General features: G+C 44.4%; 1 protein-coding gene across 6 annotated transcripts in view; it reads left to right on the top strand.

Moving 5' to 3' along the window:
* Positions 1–18,191, top strand: part of fgfr2 (fibroblast growth factor receptor 2) — a 40,041-nt gene extending 21,850 nt beyond the window's left edge. For 3 of the 6 annotated variants that reach the window (XM_051419433.1, XM_051419479.1, XM_051419469.1), the window contains 12 exons: positions 833–1,023; positions 2,252–2,396; positions 4,106–4,306; positions 5,046–5,184; positions 7,389–7,510; positions 8,370–8,480; positions 9,181–9,371; positions 10,093–10,215; positions 11,428–11,498; positions 14,136–14,273; positions 14,840–14,945; positions 16,464–18,191. In XM_051419433.1, coding sequence (XP_051275393.1) covers positions 833–1,023; positions 2,252–2,396; positions 4,106–4,306; positions 5,046–5,184; positions 7,389–7,510; positions 8,370–8,480; positions 9,181–9,371; positions 10,093–10,215; positions 11,428–11,498; positions 14,136–14,273; positions 14,840–14,945; positions 16,464–16,628 — 1,703 coding nt within the window. In that variant the 3' untranslated portion in view covers positions 16,629–18,191. Of the gene's footprint in view, positions 1–832; positions 1,024–1,353; positions 1,493–2,251; positions 2,397–4,105; positions 4,307–5,044; positions 5,185–7,388; positions 7,511–8,369; positions 8,481–9,180; positions 9,372–10,092; positions 10,216–11,427; positions 11,499–14,135; positions 14,274–14,839; positions 14,946–16,463 lie in introns of all 6 variants that reach the window. The other 3 variants (XM_051419461.1, XM_051419443.1, XM_051419451.1) reach the window with 3 other exon arrangements.
* Positions 18,192–19,896: the final 1,705 nt, after the last annotated feature.

The raw sequence follows: 19,896 nt of genomic DNA, 5'->3' as shown, positions 1-19,896 counted from the left end.
GACCATCCCCCCTGAGCCACCCCTTGACCTTATACACACACACACACACACACACACACACACACACACACACACACACACACACAAATGAATTCACTTCACCTACCTTAAGGCTTTGTTTTGGAAAGGCAATGCAGCGCCCCCAGGCTGAGTGATGTCATTTTGTGTGTGTGTGTGTGTGTGTGTGTGTGTGTGTGTGTGTGTGTGTGTGTGTGTGTGGTGGCAGCGGGTGGTTGCTGTCAGTGTGGGGGTTGGTGGGCTCCTCAGTCTGGTTGTGAAGGCCGGGTAGTGTTTGAAAGGGGGTATTGTTCAACAGGTCTCGCTCTGTTTGGATTCGCAGGCCAAATGTTTGCTTGTAGAAGAATGCAGATAGCTGGAGAGAGTGTGTGTGTGTGTGTGTGTGTGTCTGTGTGGAGGGTGCCATGAAGGTGTTTCACTTTCTAACACTGGCACATAGTTTTGCTTAACCCCCTACTCACTTGCAATATATACACCCTACTTTATGGAAGTCCTCCTCCGCTCGAGTTCCTTATCTTTTGGTGATAAATGCCTCCATCTCTTTGTTTTGTGTGAAGCCTCTAAATACTTCTGAGATAAGGAAGAGGCAGCGCAGTCATGATCTTACCTGTCGGGGTTGCTGGGAAACATTCACACTCACAGTCCGGGAAGTTTTGCTTTTGCAAAGACACAGTCTCTCACTCTCAAGTGTTTCACATCCTAAAAGATCTGATTTGTGTGATTCTGGAAGGGAGATAACACGTTTCTGAGACACTTCCCTGTTGGTCAAGTAACGAATCAGCCTCCTAAAACTTTTTTCCCTTTCTCTCTACAGAACGGTCCCCTCACCGGCCTATTCTCCAGGCTGGTCTCCCAGCAAACACCTCTGTACATGTTGGGGAGGACGCCCGCTTCGTCTGTAAGGTCTACAGCGACGCCCAACCTCACATCCAGTGGCTGAAACACATCACTCAGAACGGAAGTCGCTACGGCCCTGACGGACACCCCTACGTCCGAGTGTTAAAGGTACACTCCTGCACTATCTCTTTTAGGTTTTATTCTCTTGATTAGAAGCAAATCCTTCCCTCTTTTTTCTTGGTGTTTTGCCAGTGGTTGCAGGTGTTTCGGATGAATTTCAGAAGTCAAATAAGGAGCTAATCATTATATTTCCTCCCTTATAAACTGATAGGTCTTTTCCATGCTGGGTCTTGTTGGTGATTCCAGCTTTCTCCTCTTTCCTGCAGATCCAAACGCAGTAGCTGTAGTCATGATGTTTGCGTGTTTGTCTGATTAATTCTACTTATTTGTCCCATTTTAAGTGTTCATGTCTTAAATATGTGTATGTGTGGATTGCAGCGTTCAGGCATTAACAGTTCAGATGTGGAGATGCTCACCCTCAACAACGTGACGGAGGACGATGCTGGAGAATATATCTGTAAAGTCTCCAATTATATAGGCGAGGCAAGCCAGTCGGGCTGGCTGACTGTCATCCCAGGTAACCATTGAGACCTGACCCCACCCACTCTCCCTCCCCTTGGTGTGGTTTCCTGGGCTTCGTCCCTGACCTGCTGTGCTGTGGTGGTCCTGCTGGTGGTCTCTTGGTGGTTCCGGTGCTCACAGACCTTCTCTCTTTTAATGTTAGACCCTTGTGTTTCAGCTGCTCCCTCCACTGCTGAGACAGTTGCAGCCATGGAAGCACTGGGTGGATCTGCATACCTAGACACTGAAATTGTCACAGCTAGCATCCCACTGACATTTTTTCACATCTTTATCTCTCTTGCAAGCTGTGTCAAGATGGTGTTTGGTCCTGCAGTGCAGTGCTTTCCATGCTCTCCGTGTTTGTTTGTGCATGTGTCCATTCCAATGTGTGGGTTAGACTGGTCTCTATTAGCAGGTGGTGACGGGAACCTTTTGGGTTTTTATTTTTGGTGTATTGGTTCTATTTCCTCATGTTTTGGTGGCAAACTGGGCTCTATCTGTGTCTTTGTTTATGAAGCCGTCTCCTCCTTACCCATGGAAACTCCCAACATCCTTTGCTCTAGATGGGACCTCAACGATGGACGCCATCCAGCTCCTCTTATTTCTCTCTTGGTGCTGTGGGTCTCATTTTTTTTTCTCTCTCTCTGTTCCCCCCGTCTTTCTCTGTGACTCTTTCTCCCCATTTCTGCTTCCCTTTCCCCCTCTGCTCTTATCTTCAACCCTCTCTTTCTTCTTTTCCACCTCCCCCTTTTCCTCCTCTTCTCCCTCTCCCCAGACCGCAGGTGTTAACACCACAGATAAGGAGATAGAAGTTCTCCTCTTGTCCAATGTAACTTTTGAAGATGCTGGGGAGTATACGTGCTTGGCGGGTAATTCTATTGGGATCTCCTATCACACTGCTTGGTTGACGGTGCTTCCAGGTATATACACTCGTATACTGTCCTCTCTTTTCATTTTCTGTCAGCCTTTTCTCAAACGGTTGCATTATGTCATTTCAATGACCTCTGTGGAAGGCAAGCCCTCCCTTTGGAGTCCGAGACACACAATCAAATATTAGATTACTGCGATGAACCTGCGCGGTCAACAACCAAGACAATGTAACGTAAGAGCAGGGAACATACATTCTATAATATCTGGATTGGTGAGCTGTTGAAAGCTCAGAGCAGATAAGGGGGTAGTTTGCCGACGACTTATTATAACTCTGAGACGGAAGTGAAGCTCCCAGAGCAGCTCAAGTGTCTCCAGACTCCAAAAGGAGGGGAGGGTTTGTCGCCCGCCTCCTCTTTTCCCTCTATTACATCTCTCTCCTGCTCCTTGGGGAAAGTCTTTCAGTGCCACATTTTGGAGTCTGCATGTCAAATAAAATCTCTCAAAATCTTCTCCACCCCTTTCCTGGCTCTGATAATTGGCCTCTTTTAAGATCCTTATTTCTCCTTGAAATAAAGGTCGAAAGGTAAAAGCTCAACACTTCAAGTTGGCTTGACTTTCTCGATTATCAGGGCCAAACCCTCTCTAGTGAATTGTGCATGCGAATGTTTGTGTGTTCTCATTTATCAACTCGTTTTATCCTATTTTTGTCCGTCGCTGTATGTCTGGCCTGTAATTAGTCATACCAAAGCATCAAAAACTTAGTGTCAGTATCTGCAAAAGTTCACTCCAGGCTAAAAAGACGAATGTTGCTGCTCAAGTTCTAGCGGAAAGTAGGGTGGGCATTAAATGAGATCGATGAGAGTAGTTGACTGTCTGCAGCCCTCAGCAGACAACCATTATCTCCTTTAAAGTCGTAACCAGAGGATCGTTTTGTTTTGTCTGTAAACAATACAGCATAATGATCACAGGCGAGCCATTTCCTCTGGGAGTAATATGTAATATTTATTGCCCTTGATGTGCTCTATCTGCACTGATGGCGCCTTTGAGGCTGTGGCTTCTGTGTGTGCGCTGTGGTTTTTGGACCAGCAGATTCAAGGCAGACAGGAGAAAGGTTCCTACTTGTAGCTTCACCTCCAGCTGGCTGAAGGGCTGCTTGGCTGGCTGTGCTGCACAAGAGCCGTGTTTGTGGTCTGGAGGGCTATGCATTATGGAACAGTCCATCTCTATAGCGCACACACACACACACAAACTCAGCCCATTTCCTCGACAGGAAGTTCAGGCCATATGCAACTTCGAAGGACACCACTCTCCCTTGTTTGGGATCTGAAGTGAAGCGCGTATTGTTCCGTTGTCCGTGGGTGTATGTTTGTGTTTGTGCTCTTGTGTGTACAACATGAGTACAGAATGCAGACATATGCAGGCCTGGTTGTACTGACTGAGTCAAGATTTAAAATCTGTTAAGCCCTGTGGAGGCCTGTTAGATAAGCCGACATGCTGGTGTTCTGGGAAGAAGAGAGAGGGAGAGGATGCTACAAAATCATTTATGTTTAGTTTGCCTGCCGATGGTGATTACATTTACGCATGAGTCATCTCCAGCGCATATGCCTCTTAGTTTGCCTGTCTTATACCCATGTGTATCTATTCAAATGGAGAATGTGTGTGTGTCACCTATATAGGTATGTGTGTGTATGATCAGTGAGCGTCCTCTAACTTTCCTCGCCTGACCTCTCTCTCACTGCTCACCCTTTATTTTCCTCAGCCCTCGAGAAATCCCCAGGGCCCCTTTCCCCAGACTATGTGGAGATCGCCATATACTGTGCCGGTGTCTTCCTCATCGCCTGCATGGTGGGCATCGTGGTGGTGTGCCGCATGAGGAACACAGCAAAGAAACCAGACTTTGGGGGCCAACCTGCGGTTCACAAACTGAGCAAGCAGATCCCTCTGCGCCGCCAGGTAACAGAAAGTAGATAAAGAGTTCTAATGGCATCTAACACCCCTAGAGGAGAAAAAAACACACAATGCAGACATACTGCAAAAATATAATGACAAAAATATAAATATAGGAGGCTTATGCTGGACCTTGCATGGTTGATACATTATTATAACTTATTACTTTATTTTAAATATTTTTAAAACAGTACATACTTAGGTGTTAACATAGTATGTACTGTTGTGGTATTTAAAATAATTTACCTCTAGCCTAATTTAGAAGGTATGCATTTCTGAGCAAGTTAGCACTGCTGCCTGAAATTGCAGCCAGATATTTTTCTCTGTGCGAGCAATGCTTTTCCCTCAAGGGAAACCAAAAGGTACAAAAAGTGTTGGATTACATTCTGCGGAGAGCCTGGTTCCTGTGTCAAGGTAAGGTTAAGGTGGAGAGAGGAGAGATGAGCCCCGGGGACAGTGGAGAGGCTGAATGATTAGCACACATTTGTAAAAATTACTGTTGTTGCTTACTTCTTAATGATCACTGAAATGTATTCTCTAGCCTTGAGACCGACTCTACTGTAATGTTAATGGCAATTAAGTATTCATATTAATGTGCCATACCTACCAACAATTCTGGTAACTTAAATAAAAGTACCACAGTCAATCACACATGTACACATTTACTCGGACTCCTCTAGCGATGCCTTGGAGCTTTAGCTAACCTATGAACCCAGACTGCGGTGATCAGCCAATCTCTTTCCTCCTCTAGGTGTCAGCAGACTCGAGCTCTTCCATGAACTCCAGTACGCCGCTGGTACGCATCACAACGCGGCGGAGTTCTGCGCACGATGAGCCAATCCCTGAGTATGACCTTCCCGAGGATCCACGCTGGGAGTTTTCCCGAGACAGGTGAGGGCTTTCTGTTTCTTACACGCATGATCACTTGTTGCATTGTCTTCTGACGTCTGCCACCCCCTCTGCCAGTCTGCTCACTTTGTGATGAATTCAATTTATTTTGCATTAGAAACAACTATATGGCAGATTCTTTTTATAGGAAAAAAGATGTAGTGATTCTACTGGTTTGATTGGTGTTTTGCGTTGAAAATATAAATTATGAACTAGCCCTAATTGCAAGTCTGTTGCAAAATTCAAAATACATAATTATGTAAATCTGATTCAGCTCCCGCATAACCAAACAAAAAGCCTTTAAAATTCACATCTGCTATGCAGTGCTACTTACATCTAAAAGGGCTATTCGTAACAACACACTCAAGATTCAAGGCCTGCATACAGTACCTGTTTGGCAGTTTGCATTAACAACTTTCAGCACTACACCCTTTGCTCTTGTCCTCAATGCCAATACAGCTATCTTTGGCTAACAGGGCACATAACAGTACCAAGATAACTACACAATGAGCATCTTTCTGATTGTATCTCAGCTGCTAAATTATCAGATTAACTATTGTTCCAGGCAAAGAGTGCCATTAACACTGATAGGCAGCAGGCAATGATGACTAACTAGCGAATAATGGTTGAGGTGGCTGAGGTAAAAGCTACTGATTCATCTGTTGGTGCTGTAGTAAAATGAAATTGGCGCCATGCCTCATCATGACAATTGCTGCTAGGTCACACTCTCACTCACACAGTCACACACATGCTTCTGATGGTAAGGAATGAAGCTGTGTTAATTACTGGTTAGCACTCGCAGCTTTCATCTGCATGTTTGGCCTAGGAGAGTTTCTGGTTTCATACCAGAGGAATTAGCACCATTGAGGTTTCGGTTAGTCACAGTTGCAGCGGCCAGTGATAAGCTTTAGGCTGGATTTAATAGGACAGCAAAGGTTAGAACAGTTTAATACCCACTTGAGGCCTCTGGTTTTGAAAGAAAAGGGAAAATCCCAAATCATAAACATGAAGGCCTGTCTTATGTTAAAATGGTTGTAAAAAGTGCTTGGATCATAAATTTTATCATCACTCATCAGAAAAAAACAATTCTGATGTAATGCTAGACTCTCTTGTGTGCATGCTGAATGGCATTCTGGTGAAAAGTTTGGATTTTAATGGATGAACCCGCCAAATTGGATGTTTTGTCTAGGCAGAATAAATCTGTGTGCCTTTCTGTTTGGGTCTTTATTCCTCGCCTGTCATCCCAGCGCCTGAGGGATCATGTTGGGATTGCAGAACGGCAAGGAATGCTAACGTTTGCGGTTTGCGTGGAGGAAAAATAACATTGATTATGTGTGGCTGGATGGACAGAATGGTTGCCATTGAGCGTGGCGAGTGTGTGTGGACAGATAGGGGATTGTGTTACTACAGCAGGGCGCCGGCCTCAGGCCCTAGGCTTTGTGGCATGCAGTGTGTGTGTTTACATAGCCAGGACACTGGGCCTTAGGGGTGGGGCCTACACCTTTCAATCAAATGCAAAATCACCAAGGTACACTGCTAGTTCAGGGGTCAGATAGGTGCTGTGGCTCTGATGGATAGCTGTGAATGAGCTTGTGTGTGAGTCTAAGTTCTTCACCATATAAATCATTGCAGTATAGTTTGGACATAAAGTTTAACACAGCAGTTATGGTGACATTGCTTTCAGTAAAATAGTACTTAAATTTCCATCTGGTATTGTAGTTAGTCCCACCTGTATGGCAACACAAAGCCCGCATTCCATCTGTCACAGGCTAATGTGTCAGGGCTCAGCTAAGCCCTGTGTAATGACTTGTAAAGAGTGTATATTGGAACATGCCAAGGCAGGGTAAACAGTTTAGAAATGAGTGCCTCTCCCTGGCTTTATCAGGTGATTATCGTTGCCATGTCTGCCTTCCTACCTACTGCCCTGGCACGGGCTACAGTCACCGCGCCAATAAAGCACTCACACAGACACAATCTGATTGAAACAGAGAGAGCGATCTAGTAAAAAAAAACACAGGGTGAGGTTGAGAAACTGGCTTGGTGCCTGGTTTCATTCCTCTCACACTCTTTCTTTATTTCTGCATGGGGAGTGAATCGATGCCACAGTCAGATCAGGTCGATGAGTTTTAGTTTGTCTTACAGTATCTTAACTGCATCCTGTCTGCTTTCTTGTTTCCCCCTCTGTGTTTGCTGTCTGGTGGCTGCAGGTTGACCCTGGGCAAGCCCCTAGGTGAAGGTTGCTTTGGCCAAGTTGTAATGGCAGAGGCCCTGGGCATCGATAAGGACAAACCCAAGGAGGCTGTAACTGTGGCTGTCAAGATGCTGAAAGGTAAGTGGGTCTCCTGCCGATGCACAATCTGGGGTGAAGTTGTAATGGTAAACGTCTGACTTGTGCTTAAAATCGAACCACTGGGATAAGATGCACACTGCTTCATTATGTCTTGTGGGCAACCTGAGTATATTTTATAAGTGATTTGTGCTCCAGTAAGAGTTCAGCAAAGGTGCAAGGCGGAGCCTGGGGCTGTCATTATTATTCGTTATTGGTGGTTGCTGAGTGACGGCTAGAGGGAGGCGGGTTGGGTAGGTAAGGGTTAGGGGCGGTCACATACCTGACCCCCAGAGCAGCAGCTGGCTAGAGCTCAGTCAGCACCCACACAAAGAGGCAAGTCACACTAGCAGCACTGCTATGATTAATGAAAGCAGCAGGAGGGGGCACTGGGTTGGTTTGGGGTTGTGGGGGCGGTTAGATCAGGTACAGCAGCAGGCTAGTGGACCAGCCTTGACAATGGGAATCTGCTCTTTAGAATGACTCCAGGTAATGTAATGGTGCAGAGGAATGCAGGCAATGCCATTCTGACTGTCTGGATAGCTCCACTGGCTCAATCAGTCCCATGAAAAAGGAGCCTGTGCAGCAGATAATGAATCCAGATTGAACGTCTTTAATTCCTCCTCCTCTTCCCCCTGGCACTGAAAGGATGCCTCTGTAGTCTGTGTGAGGAGCCTCCCTCGTTGCTGTAATATTAGCCCACATTGTCTGTCAGCCGCACTTAATCAGAAGCACCTACAAAACAAGGTGTTGTCTCACATGGCAGCTGCTGAGTCCTGAGTTGAGGGTTAAAGGGAAGACAGGTCTAGGGTGTGTTTGTTTTTTTCTGACATCCTTCAAATCCGATTTCTTCTGTTCTTAGATGACGCCACTGAGAAAGATCTGTCTGACCTGGTGTCAGAGATGGAAATGATGAAGATGATCGGCAAACATAAGAACATCATTAATCTTTTGGGGGCCTGTACACAAGATGGTGAGTAGGATGGAACACAACATCATAAAGTGCCGCCCTTAAGAAGGGTTCACAAATACACAGATATAAGTAATACACTACGATTTTGTAGGTAGTATTCAGTGTTGGATTGTGTTATAAAGTGCTGCAGAGATCTGATCTGCCTTCTAATGGTGTAGTAAAGGTTGCTGCACACTTCAAACAAATTCATAAAATGTTTCATCAGACAGGTAGTGTAGGATAAGGTGTCCTATCTTTCTACCTACCTTTTTTAGGTTGGATTGTAATTGGACATGAAGAGTAGATAAAGTTGAGCACAGTTTTTTTCCCCCACAAAGCTATTTACGATGATCAGTGTTTTGACTGTATGAACCTTGAAAAGAAATAATATGTGGTCCACTGCAATTATGTCCCTTTTCACACCTACAAAAACCTTTTTAGATCCTGTGGAAAAAATAATTGTGGTTTTCTTTGAGTTTTGTAAATTTACATAAATGCTGGGATGCAGCAGTGGACAGTGTGGCCATTTGGAAGGTGTTTTCTATACAGACTTCCCCATGTTTTCGATTTAAAGTCTTAACATTCAAATTAGAGTTGCCTCTTCTTTATGCACTGTATCCCATTAAAATTCCCTCTGATTTTGGTTCAGTGTCACTTACTCTCAAAGGGAATCATTTATGACCATGTTCAAGAGGTAATGTGGGTCTTTTCTCTGCTGCAGGCCCCCTCTATGTGATAGTGGAGTACGCTTCCAAAGGCAACCTTAGGGAGTACCTCCGAGCCCGCCGGCCACCCGGCATGGAGTACTCCTACGACATCGCCCGTGTCTCAGACGAACAGCTTACTTTCAAAGATCTGGTCTCTTGCACTTATCAGGTGGCACGGGGCATGGAGTACCTAGCATCACAGAAGGTAAGAGGAGGACACGCACAATCACACAAAATGTCTTGTTCTCACATCAGTCTACCTGCACCCCCCCTTGCTGGCTGCATAGACAGATCTCTGTGCCAGTACACAGAGTATTTGATGTGCGGTACCCAGGAAGGTTTTGACGTAGGAAGCTTGCTTGTGCGTCACTGTGGGAATATTGTCTCCTAAAAACACTCTGACCCCCTGCCCAATCCCTGCATTGTCTCCCATTCCACGACAAAAGCCCCTCTGTGTAGAAGAATTGTGAGGTTTTCACAATGGGGGTACAGCCATTTTAGCCAAACCCAGCCTCACGCTCCCTCTCACTGTTGGAATGTGACAGAGCATACTGTCTCACACACACACACACACACACACACACATAGATGCTTGCACATGCGCACTGATGCACAAGAAACAACTCCGACCATATATGTGGTAAAGTATGTAAGGAATCTTTACTTATCCAGACATGTTCGTGTTGGTGCAGTCATTGTGGCGTCATGTTATGCAGTCAAGTGCTGCCTCTGTGCAGGAGATTTCTGGATGATTACATGCACCACAAACATTTTAACACCATTCCAAATTAAGTATACACCTGTTTCAGAGTTGATTTATTTATGCAGTGAGGTAACTCTTATTCTTCTCTTCCCCCTCACTTTTTCCACCCTGTGACCTCTCCTCTTTTCCACAACCCCCTCTTTTCTCACTCTCTCCATCCCAGTGTATACACAGAGACCTGGCAGCCAGGAACGTCCTGGTCACCGAAAGCAACATCATGAAGATCGCTGACTTTGGCCTGGCCAGGGACGTCCACAACATCGACTACTATAAAAAGACAACCAATGTGAGTCTTTAACCTGCACGCCACACATTGAAAGATGTGCGCTTTGAGGGAGTGGAATGTTTTTCAGTGGGCGCAGTGTGAGATTAGTCCACCGGTCTCTCTCTTTTTTCTAATTCCCTCCCTTCCCTCATCTTTCTATTGCACTCTTTCCCCCGGCTGGTGTCTTGGCAGAAGCTGCAGGTTCCCAGGCAGCCTGTGAATGTAGTGCTTCTGGAGACTCTGCCTTGTTTATCCCCCAGTCTCTTTTCCTTTAGTTCCATAGACACTTATACAATTAGCCAGAAAGAGAGACAGAGTGAGAGGGAGAGGGGAGCGGCTTAAACATAATTGACATCTCCATAGTGGCCCAGTGGTGTCTTTTCTTTCCCACCGCAGAGCAGCATTGCCTGCACATCCTCATTTAGTATGCATGGATGGCTTTTCATCGCGTGCACAATCATGCTGAGAACTAGCTGACAACAACAACTACAACAACAACAACAACAACAATAATATGCGATGATGTTGATGGTAATGATGATTAGGAACATGACAGTAGCGACAATGATGATCGCTTACGTTCGACCAGTTTAGACAGAGCCATCATTGTAGTGCTACATTTCTTTTATTTCCATCAGTTTTTTCTTCAGCCTAGGTCATGCAACTATATTGTAGATGCATAATAGAAAGTCTTTATGTCATGAATAAAAACCTACAGTACATGTTTTGATATATATTGTGTTTCTTATCGTCGTTCTTGCATATTTCTGATTTTGGTAGTAGTAAGCTTCTTGCCCATTAGTATTTACAGCGGCTAAGAAATCTGGCTAATAAGGACTTCCATCCTCAATTTAGTAATTTGGAGTCTTTGATGAGATTGTTCTTGCCATTCTTCTACCACACGGATATTGACCAAGGTCGCCTTGTCAGCTGTGTTTAGCTTCCCAGCCAGTGTTTTAATGGCACAGAGATAAACTCTCTCCTTTATCTGTGACCCTGTTTATCAGCTCCATTGCTTTAACAATGTAAATGTTCCTCTGGGAAATCCTCCTCCCAGACAGTCACTGTAGTGCCTTATTCCCCTGGCTGCTTTCACATATCGGCCTTTCCACGAGTAATGAGATCTCCCCGCAGTGAATGAATTCAAACATGCTTATCAGGTCAGAAATTAAGAAATCCAGGAGTGGGTTGTGTGTGGATTGTGTTTGACCTCTCACCTGTGTGTGTCCTCAGGGTCGTCTCCCGGTAAAATGGATGGCTCCAGAAGCGCTGTTTGACCGGGTCTACACACACCAGAGTGACGTGTAAGTATATAGCACACTGTCTCTGTGTCCCACAACAAATACATGATCAAAAAATAATTTTCACACACCAGTGGTGCATACGAGCCTCCCTAGACAGTAAAAGACTATCACTGATATTTTTTAAAGATTTCATTTGGAGCCCAGCTGTCAGATACAGGGGGTTGTTTTTCAGGAGTATAAGAGCAGGGAGTGTGTGAGGTGAGGTGTTTCGGTGCAGTTTGGTGAGTGTTAGGTGGGGGGTGGCTGCCTATAGGGGTCCAGCACTGTCCGGTCTGTGGCAAAAGTGAGGATTTCACGCTAGACTTGAAGCCAATGCCGTGTTACTAATCTGACCAGCTTCAAAGGGCCCTGGAAGGAGCCCGGACCCCACCAGCGCCTCCTCCCCCATCGGCTCACCCCTCCGGACTCGGCTCGGAAGTCTCCCCTCCTTTTGGGCCTCCACACATGTCTGAAAGCAACAATGCTGCAGCCCTCCAATTCGGGCCTCATCCTCCTTCACCATCCTCCTTTAACCCCCTACCATCCCCTCTCCACTCTCCTCATTCAGCAACACTTTGAACATGTGGCTCATCGTTTTAGGGCCGTTCTATGATCAATATAATCCCCCACTCTCCTCCCCCCCCCGTTCTTATTTTCATTCATCTGGTATGTGGATTGCTGACCCGTCTCTGTCTCTTTTCTTTTTCTTTTTTTTTTAAGTTCCAGAGTACTCATTCTAAAAACAGAACAAAGGAAGAGCGTCCCTCTCTTTTTGGTGTTTGAGTCTTATGCGTTCTGACAGTGCTGTTTGAAGTTTCGGCTCCAGACACTGGCGGCAGAAAGTGTATGTGGCAATTAGATAAATGCCTTGCATGCTGACCCTTGGGAAAGGAGATTTTGTGTGTGTGTCTGTGAGTCATACACCAGTAGCACACTAAACATAGGGCTCATCCAGTTAAGCACTCGGAAGAGAGAATCTCTCTACTGTCCATGTTTGTGTGTGTACTTGTATGTCTGTGCACATAAATATATAATATGTGTACGTACACATGATGCCCTTCATGTCCCATAGCGCAGCACCAGTCAATAACCTGGGGGAGAACAGGCGGGTGGGGGGGTGTGGGGGGGGGCTAAAGTGGCTACTGCAGTCCTTTCTATCAGCTCACTGCTAATTATGTTTCATCACTCACTTTTAGTAATTGGCTTTTTCACATAGCGTATGAAGGGAGAAGGAAGATGAAGGTGGAGGGTGGTGGGCTCACACTCAAACATCACCAGAAGCGCAGGCGATCCATACATGACATCAGATTAAATGAATACATGAATTCCAATGAAACTTGCCTCTCGTTGTTTTGACAAATGGCCCCAGGGGACTCAGCTCTGGCTGGCTCAGGTATGGGTAAAGAGTTGTGGCTCAGGCCCAGACAGGCGGTATCATGCCCCCCCCCCCCAAGCTTGAATCTTCAGTCTTGAATCTTCATATTTTGATCAGATCTACTGAGGCATGGTACATGTATTGAGCGGTTTTCCAACATTCATATTCATGTCGCTTTCAGTCGATACCATAAACTTCAGCAACAGAGAAAGTACAACCTAACTGCTTGAGACATGAATGTAATGAGATATGACTAGGACTCCAGAATATGAACATTGCTAAAGAGTCACTTTTATACTGATTGGTTGACTTGTTTAAGTACAGATTATGTATCTAGTTGGCTGGAATACACTGGAAAGGCTGAATGGCAGGTCAGTTAAAGTGACCCGGAGCATGTATGTCTGCCTGTTTATTTGGCGAGTCAAGGTTGGTTGCAGGAGGACACAGACCTCCACAGAGCAACAGGTTGACAAGCACTGAGCGAGGGTTACAAACTAGCACAGAAAGGGGAGATGAGTGTGTCAACAAGTGGAGAGATACAACACAGTGATAGAGAGGAGAACAAACCCAGGGCTGGTTGTGTAAACAGATGGAAGAACTGATAAATACCCCACCTGCCTGTCCATGTCTACTAGCCTGGTTAGACAACTAACATGGCCTGTGGCTGCCTGAATGGACATGCGCATAATACAGCCTTTGTATGGATGTAAATCAAGCATGCTGTCAGTGCAAGAGTGATTTATTTGAGACACCATGGATCCTCAGACTCTGTATATAAACTTGCAGCGTGACAGTGATGGAAATCAGCGGCATGGAATCACTGATACTTAACGACCAGACACAAGGATGAGGAAGTAGTTAATAGTCACTAGCCATCTCTGGACCTCTCTCTCCTCTTTTGTCTACTGTGGGTGGTCCGCTGTTTGTTTTGGTGTGGTGTGACTGGACAATGCCAGCCTGTGTGACTGGCCAGCAAGGCACAAAAGCCATCATTGAGATCAGGGCCAGAGTGGCACTTGGAGCGGGTTCGCACCACAAGCCACCGGACGGCAGAAAGAGGGCATTGACACCACTGCAGTCACACTGTTGAAGTTGTTTCCAAACTTTGGCCAATTGACTAAATGTAAATTATCTGTAGGTTAAAGGGAAGTGACACTCATTGGGTCTAATGTTATTTTACAAGAGTGGGAGGTCTTGGACACTATTTACGGATGAATACTGCTATTTCATTGCAATTCTTGACTATATTCGTAATGTATATGTGTCTTTTTCTGTCTTATCAGCTGGTCATTTGGGGTGCTGATGTGGGAGATCTTCACCCTAGGGGGCTCTCCCTACCCTGGCATTCCTGTTGAAGAGCTCTTCAAGTTGCTCAAAGAGGGACATCGCATGGACAAGCCTGGCAACTGCACCAACGAGTTGTAAGATCTTACATCTGCCTTAATTACACTGTCACCCAAATACACACTAGCTGTTACACCCAGACTCTAATACCATGCCAGTCTCCATCAGATCCATGACTCTGGGGCTCTGTGTCCACTCTGTCGGGCCTCTGCACAGCTGTGACTGGCTACTATCAGTGTCTTCATTCACAATGAGTCCTCTGCAGTCAGTAGACAATGGCACGGCTCTGCTATGGTGCCACACTGAGAGGGTTGATGGAGAACAAAGTAGAGACAGACACAGTGGCAGTGCATGACAAACACACACACAGTATTCAAAAAATCCAAAACACTGGGAGACCATCGTCTCTATTATTGATTGCAGACTAAAATACATTTCAAAATGAGATGTTCAGAGAACACCTGCTGTTTTGATGTGTTCTTTGATATGGAAACACCTGAGTCCGGATGCATAAATCATTTCAGCTGGCACATTTTGAAAGTTGCAGGTAAATGAGGAGTGGCACAGCTTGGATGGACTAAATAAAGCTGAAATCCCAGAAGTAAGTGGTAGTAGTAAACAATTCTGATTTTCTTTCTGTCAGGTACATGATGATGAAAGACTGCTGGCATGCCATCTCATCCCAGCGACCTACCTTCAAGCAGCTAGTAGAGGATCTGGATCGCATCCTCACCCTCAGCACCAATGAGGTGAGTGCAGCTCTTTCATTCTTCCTCACACTTTTTCTCTCATACTTTCATTCCATAAAGTTCTTGGATTCAGGGTGGTTAGAATTTGTGCTACACTAACCCTATAATTTCCTGGCAAAAAGAACTCAGACATTTCAGAACAATAAAATAGAAAAATATGATACATTCCTACACACAGTAACATGTTTCTCAATCCAAACTAAATCAAACTCTTGCCAGTGCATGTAGAGTTCATCAGAATGTTGCTGAAAGCTTTAGGAGCATTAGCAGCCACGTTGCTGACATAAGGCCTAAATGGTGACCGAAAAAATGGCCGAATGATTTGATCCAGGCCCGACATGGCCGCTACGGCCCAGTGAAGTTGCCCAATCATCACATCCATGCCTCGCTCCCTATAATAGGCCGCGTTTCTTTCCATTCCCCTTCCTGTCTTATGTGATATCCGTGTGCCGACCTGAAAAGAGGCCGTCGATGGAAAGCTGTCAAGACTCGTCTGCTCTAAAGCTGAAACTTCATGAATTTATGCCAAAAAGCCCAACTTTGAGTTTGAACTTTTGAAATGTAATAAAGCGCCCTTTTCTTGCTTTCCCCCCCATCTCCCCCTTTCCCTCTGCCCCAAACCGCTGGCAGATGTGGAGGTCTTTAGTAATGTGAGCCTTCTCGTGTTGAGCTGGGAAAATGGAAGCCAGCACTCATTTTCTAGAAAACCCCAAGAACTCTTCCTCCTCACAACTAGTCCCAATAACAGCCATGAAAGACAAGCATGAGGGGGAAAAAGGGTGCCTCAGCCAACATGAAAAGACCAAAACAACTTCCCAACACTGGACCAAGTCAGAAATGAATAACAGGATTTCTTGGGGTTTTCATTTTCCTTCATCTTCATTTTGATTGGGGAGGGGGTGAGCGTTGTGTTGTGCCAGCTTCTTTATTTTTTCCAGCCATCTCGTAGTGTTTATGTCGGGTGTTTTAGTGTCAGATGTCAGATTTGTTTGGAGAGTGATGTGAAGGGATGCTGCAAAGGCTGGAGTGCCACATCTCTGCCCCAGTTCTGTGGTCTAAACATATCCTCTTCTCCCCAACTTCCTAACCAAATGAAAAATTCTGTGGCGGCCCAAAGCCGCGACTAGGTAAACCTCGCTGTCTTTAAGCTCTGCTGGATCACCCGGCAGTCCAACATTCAATTTATGACCTATTATTCCCGCAAATATTTTCATACAGTATCCAGTTCAAGATTATTTGTTCGGCTCTGTTTCATAAATCCTTCCAGGGTGATTTGGTGTGGTTTAGATAAATATCACAACGAAGGTGATACTCTTCTCCTCCACCTCTCTCACCCTTTTCTGGAAAGTCCCTGTTCTTGTTGACTGGGTTTCAGCACTGTATGTACAGTATGTTCTCCTGTTTGCTCTAGGTCTTTTGCTTCTCACTCCTTCGAAGCATCCTTCCCTTTTGTAACACATGAGCTTGTGTTAAGTGTAAATTATCTCACCCAACCCTCTCTTTCCTTTGTGTCTACAGGAGTATCTGGACCTGTGCGCCCCAACAGAGCAGTATTCCCCCAGCTTCCCCGACACTCGCAGCTCATGCTCCTCCGGTGATGACTCTGTCTTTTCCCACGACCCCTTACCGGATGAGCCCTGCCTCCCCAAGTACCAGCACATCAATGGGAATGTCAAAACATGAGCCCCCATCCACCCTATCTACCCCACTTTGACCTACCCCAGTCTTATCCCTGAACATCCCCAAAACACACGTAGCACACATGCCCTCTCCGAAATCCTCCCAACCTCCTGCCCCCCCATCACCCCTCTGGCTCCCAGTGGACTAATGGACCCAGACGGGACTGGGCTGGTGGCAGCGCTGCTGTCACACACTCATACTGCCATGCACACACACTACATACACTACATGCTCACGTGAGGTCTTAAAGGAGAGGACAAGGACCCTACACAAGCTGTTTTTTGACTGACTGAATGAATTGACGTTCCCCTGGGGACCCTCCTCCTCCTCTCCCTTCATATAAACACACAGACTTTTCATTTTGGTTCTCATGTTTGTACCCAGAGGTTTTTTTTTTTTTACAATCGACGATGTTACTTGTTTGGTGATCCCATTCCAGTGGCTGGCATTCCAAGACTGTTATTTGCTCCTGGAGGAATGTATGGACCGATGTGAACTTTAAAAAACAAGGGACTTGAAGAGGATGACAAATAGGAAATGGACTGAGAGACAGAACTTCAACTAACAAAACAGAGGAATAGAAGGAGAGCACATATAGAAACTGCTCTTCTGTTTATTTTGTAATATTGATGCATTTCTTTTTCAGTTCTCTTGATAAACCTTCCCAATTATTCTGGAGAGAGAAAATACACAGTATAATGTATAGTGCTGGGTATATTTGTAAATATATTCAAATATGTATAAATATATATTATATATTTACAATGAATTATTTTTTGTATGGACTCCTGAAATAACCCCAACCCTCCCTACCCTACTTTGAGTTTGAGGCAGGTATGCTAACAGGTTATGTGTCCTATATTTCTCTTCACACACACACACTCACACACACAGACAAGGATACACACTTTAATGTACACAAACACCTGTCTTACTCTCACTCAGTAACACAGTTGAGTATTGGCTTTCAGGGACTGAGGTAGCATGTTAATTTATTGACTTATGTTTTTTTGAGATGAATCAAAAAATTCTGGAAAAAGAACAAAAACAATATGGCATAAATGATGACATTAATGATGCTGATAATACATAAATAATCCATTAAATTTATGGTAATTTAAAATGATCTTTCAGCAGTAACAGAAAAAAAGCTATTTTTAGTGGGTTTGAAAGATCCAGGTTTTGTAAGTTTTATATATGAATGTGAATATTAAGTTAAATTTTAAAACTGTACATTTTATAGTCAGCTAATCCCTTTCTTATGTAGATGTTGATGCCATTTCTATCCAGTCATTTTACTCTTTCTTAGCTTTGCTTTAGGAAACGAGATTGATTTCTGGATATTTATATATGATTGAAAGAAAAAGATTTTGGAAATACCTACTAGCAATCCGCTCCCTCATTTAGACTAAATATAGACTCCAAATTTACTTGACAGAATTGAAAGCTGAAAAACAAAGTATTAAATCATGCAAGTGTTTTTTGTCTTTTTCTACTGGACCAACGTTAAGATGTTCTTTTGCAAGTGTTCATGTCACATTTGCGAAATAAATGGTGGAAAAATTATATTCTTGTCCTAATCTCTGACTTTGTTGGGTGTTAAAGTTGCACATGTAGGAGAAAACTGATTTACTTTTATGTGAGGAAACTGACTTTCCACCATATCTGTGATTAAGTCAGCAAAACTGTAGAGGGTAGAGGACATTTTTCTGTATTTCAGTAGTTTATTCTGATAAGACTTGATGGCATACACTTTTTCTTCAGTTGTCCTAAGAGGTCATGCACAACCGCTAAGCTCAGCACAACACATAAAAGTAAATGTGATCAAGTTAGATACTGAATTTATGCCAGCGGTCAAAGCAATTTTGTTAATGAACAGGGATCTCATCATTGCCATGATAGTGTCACTCTGTGTCTGTCTGAATTTGATCAGACAAAGAGTCTTTGTTAGTCTCCTGGCAGACTAATAGGTGCTCTGATTAGCTGATTGATTTCCCTTTTTTTCTCTTATCAGAACAGATTTAATTCAACAGAGTGAGTAGTTGATTTATCTGATTTGATGTAAGTTAATCAAAGTTGATCTATTAGTGAATGTGATTGATAGCTGCAGTCATGGATGTGGTCGTATTTAGTAGGCTAATGGTGTTTGCTTATCAGCCACGGAGCAAGAATGTTCTCACAACATAGTACTGCAATGATAGAGCCACCCAACAGCTCATTAGGGAGATCTCCTGAAGCAACAGTTGTATTGATATAATTGACATTAGCATTCATTGCAAGCATTTGTCTTTATCAGGGCAATGCTAGCAGCTCTGTGGAATTACCTAGGCATATGAGCTGTAAGTTAAATGTTACAAACCTGCTTACAATGACAGTACATGGTGATTTGTAGCAGGTATTTGGCCATAATTAAAATGTTGTCCTCACAGCTATAAAAGGTTAAGGTATAAGTGTGGGGAACACAAAATGATTGTAGTAGATGTTGAGATGTTTCACTGGAAAGACTGCTGCACATATACACTCAACACCAGCTAAAAGAAAGCAACACCATGGGTTCTTTACAAGGTTACACACCTTGATAAGTAAAAAAAAAAAAAAAAAAAAAAAGGTGTTCTTTAACATAAATCTGGATCCCCTTTATTACCATGTTTGAACTTGTTCTGAATAAACATACACACACATACACACACCACTTCCAAATCTTCCTCTATTAGACGTGTCCCCTCATGTCTCCGGAACCTAAAAAGGGATTGGAGGGAAAAGTCAGTCAGAAAACATTCCTCTTTTTCCATAGAATATGGGGGGAAGAAAGCAGCTACAGCCCTGGAGGATTGAAGGGGGATTGGAAAGAAAGAGTGGCAAGATAAACCACAGCACCATACACCCTCATTAAACGGGCGAGTGGAGAGAAAGGCAGCCGGATATCCACACTGGCTATTGCACACTTTTATCAGCACGGCTGTCTATTGTGCTGTAGGCTGATGGCACACACAGAGAGGCAGGGAGCAGGGAGGAGTAAACTCCAGGGAGACCAAATAGGGGATTAGTTTGTTCCATCTTGACAAAATGCCCTCTGAGCTGCCGTTGCATTTATGTGAGACAAATACGCTGTATCTGATTTCAGTAATCTGACGCAAGGGATCCTAACTAAAAGCTAGCTTGTCCAAGAGACACATTATCAGTTCTGTTTACATATTGATAATGATGTAATGGGTAAATAAATAGATGGGTTACCTATGACCTCAGTCATCAGTCAGTGATCACGTGAAGG

The sequence above is a fragment of the Dicentrarchus labrax genome, unplaced genomic scaffold, assembly GCF_905237075.1.
Source record: "Dicentrarchus labrax unplaced genomic scaffold, dlabrax2021, whole genome shotgun sequence".
In the NCBI taxonomy this organism is placed as follows: Eukaryota; Metazoa; Chordata; class Actinopteri; family Moronidae; genus Dicentrarchus; species Dicentrarchus labrax.
The sequence above is the reverse complement of the archived record's forward strand: the minus strand, read 5'-3'. Positions and strand labels throughout refer to the sequence as shown.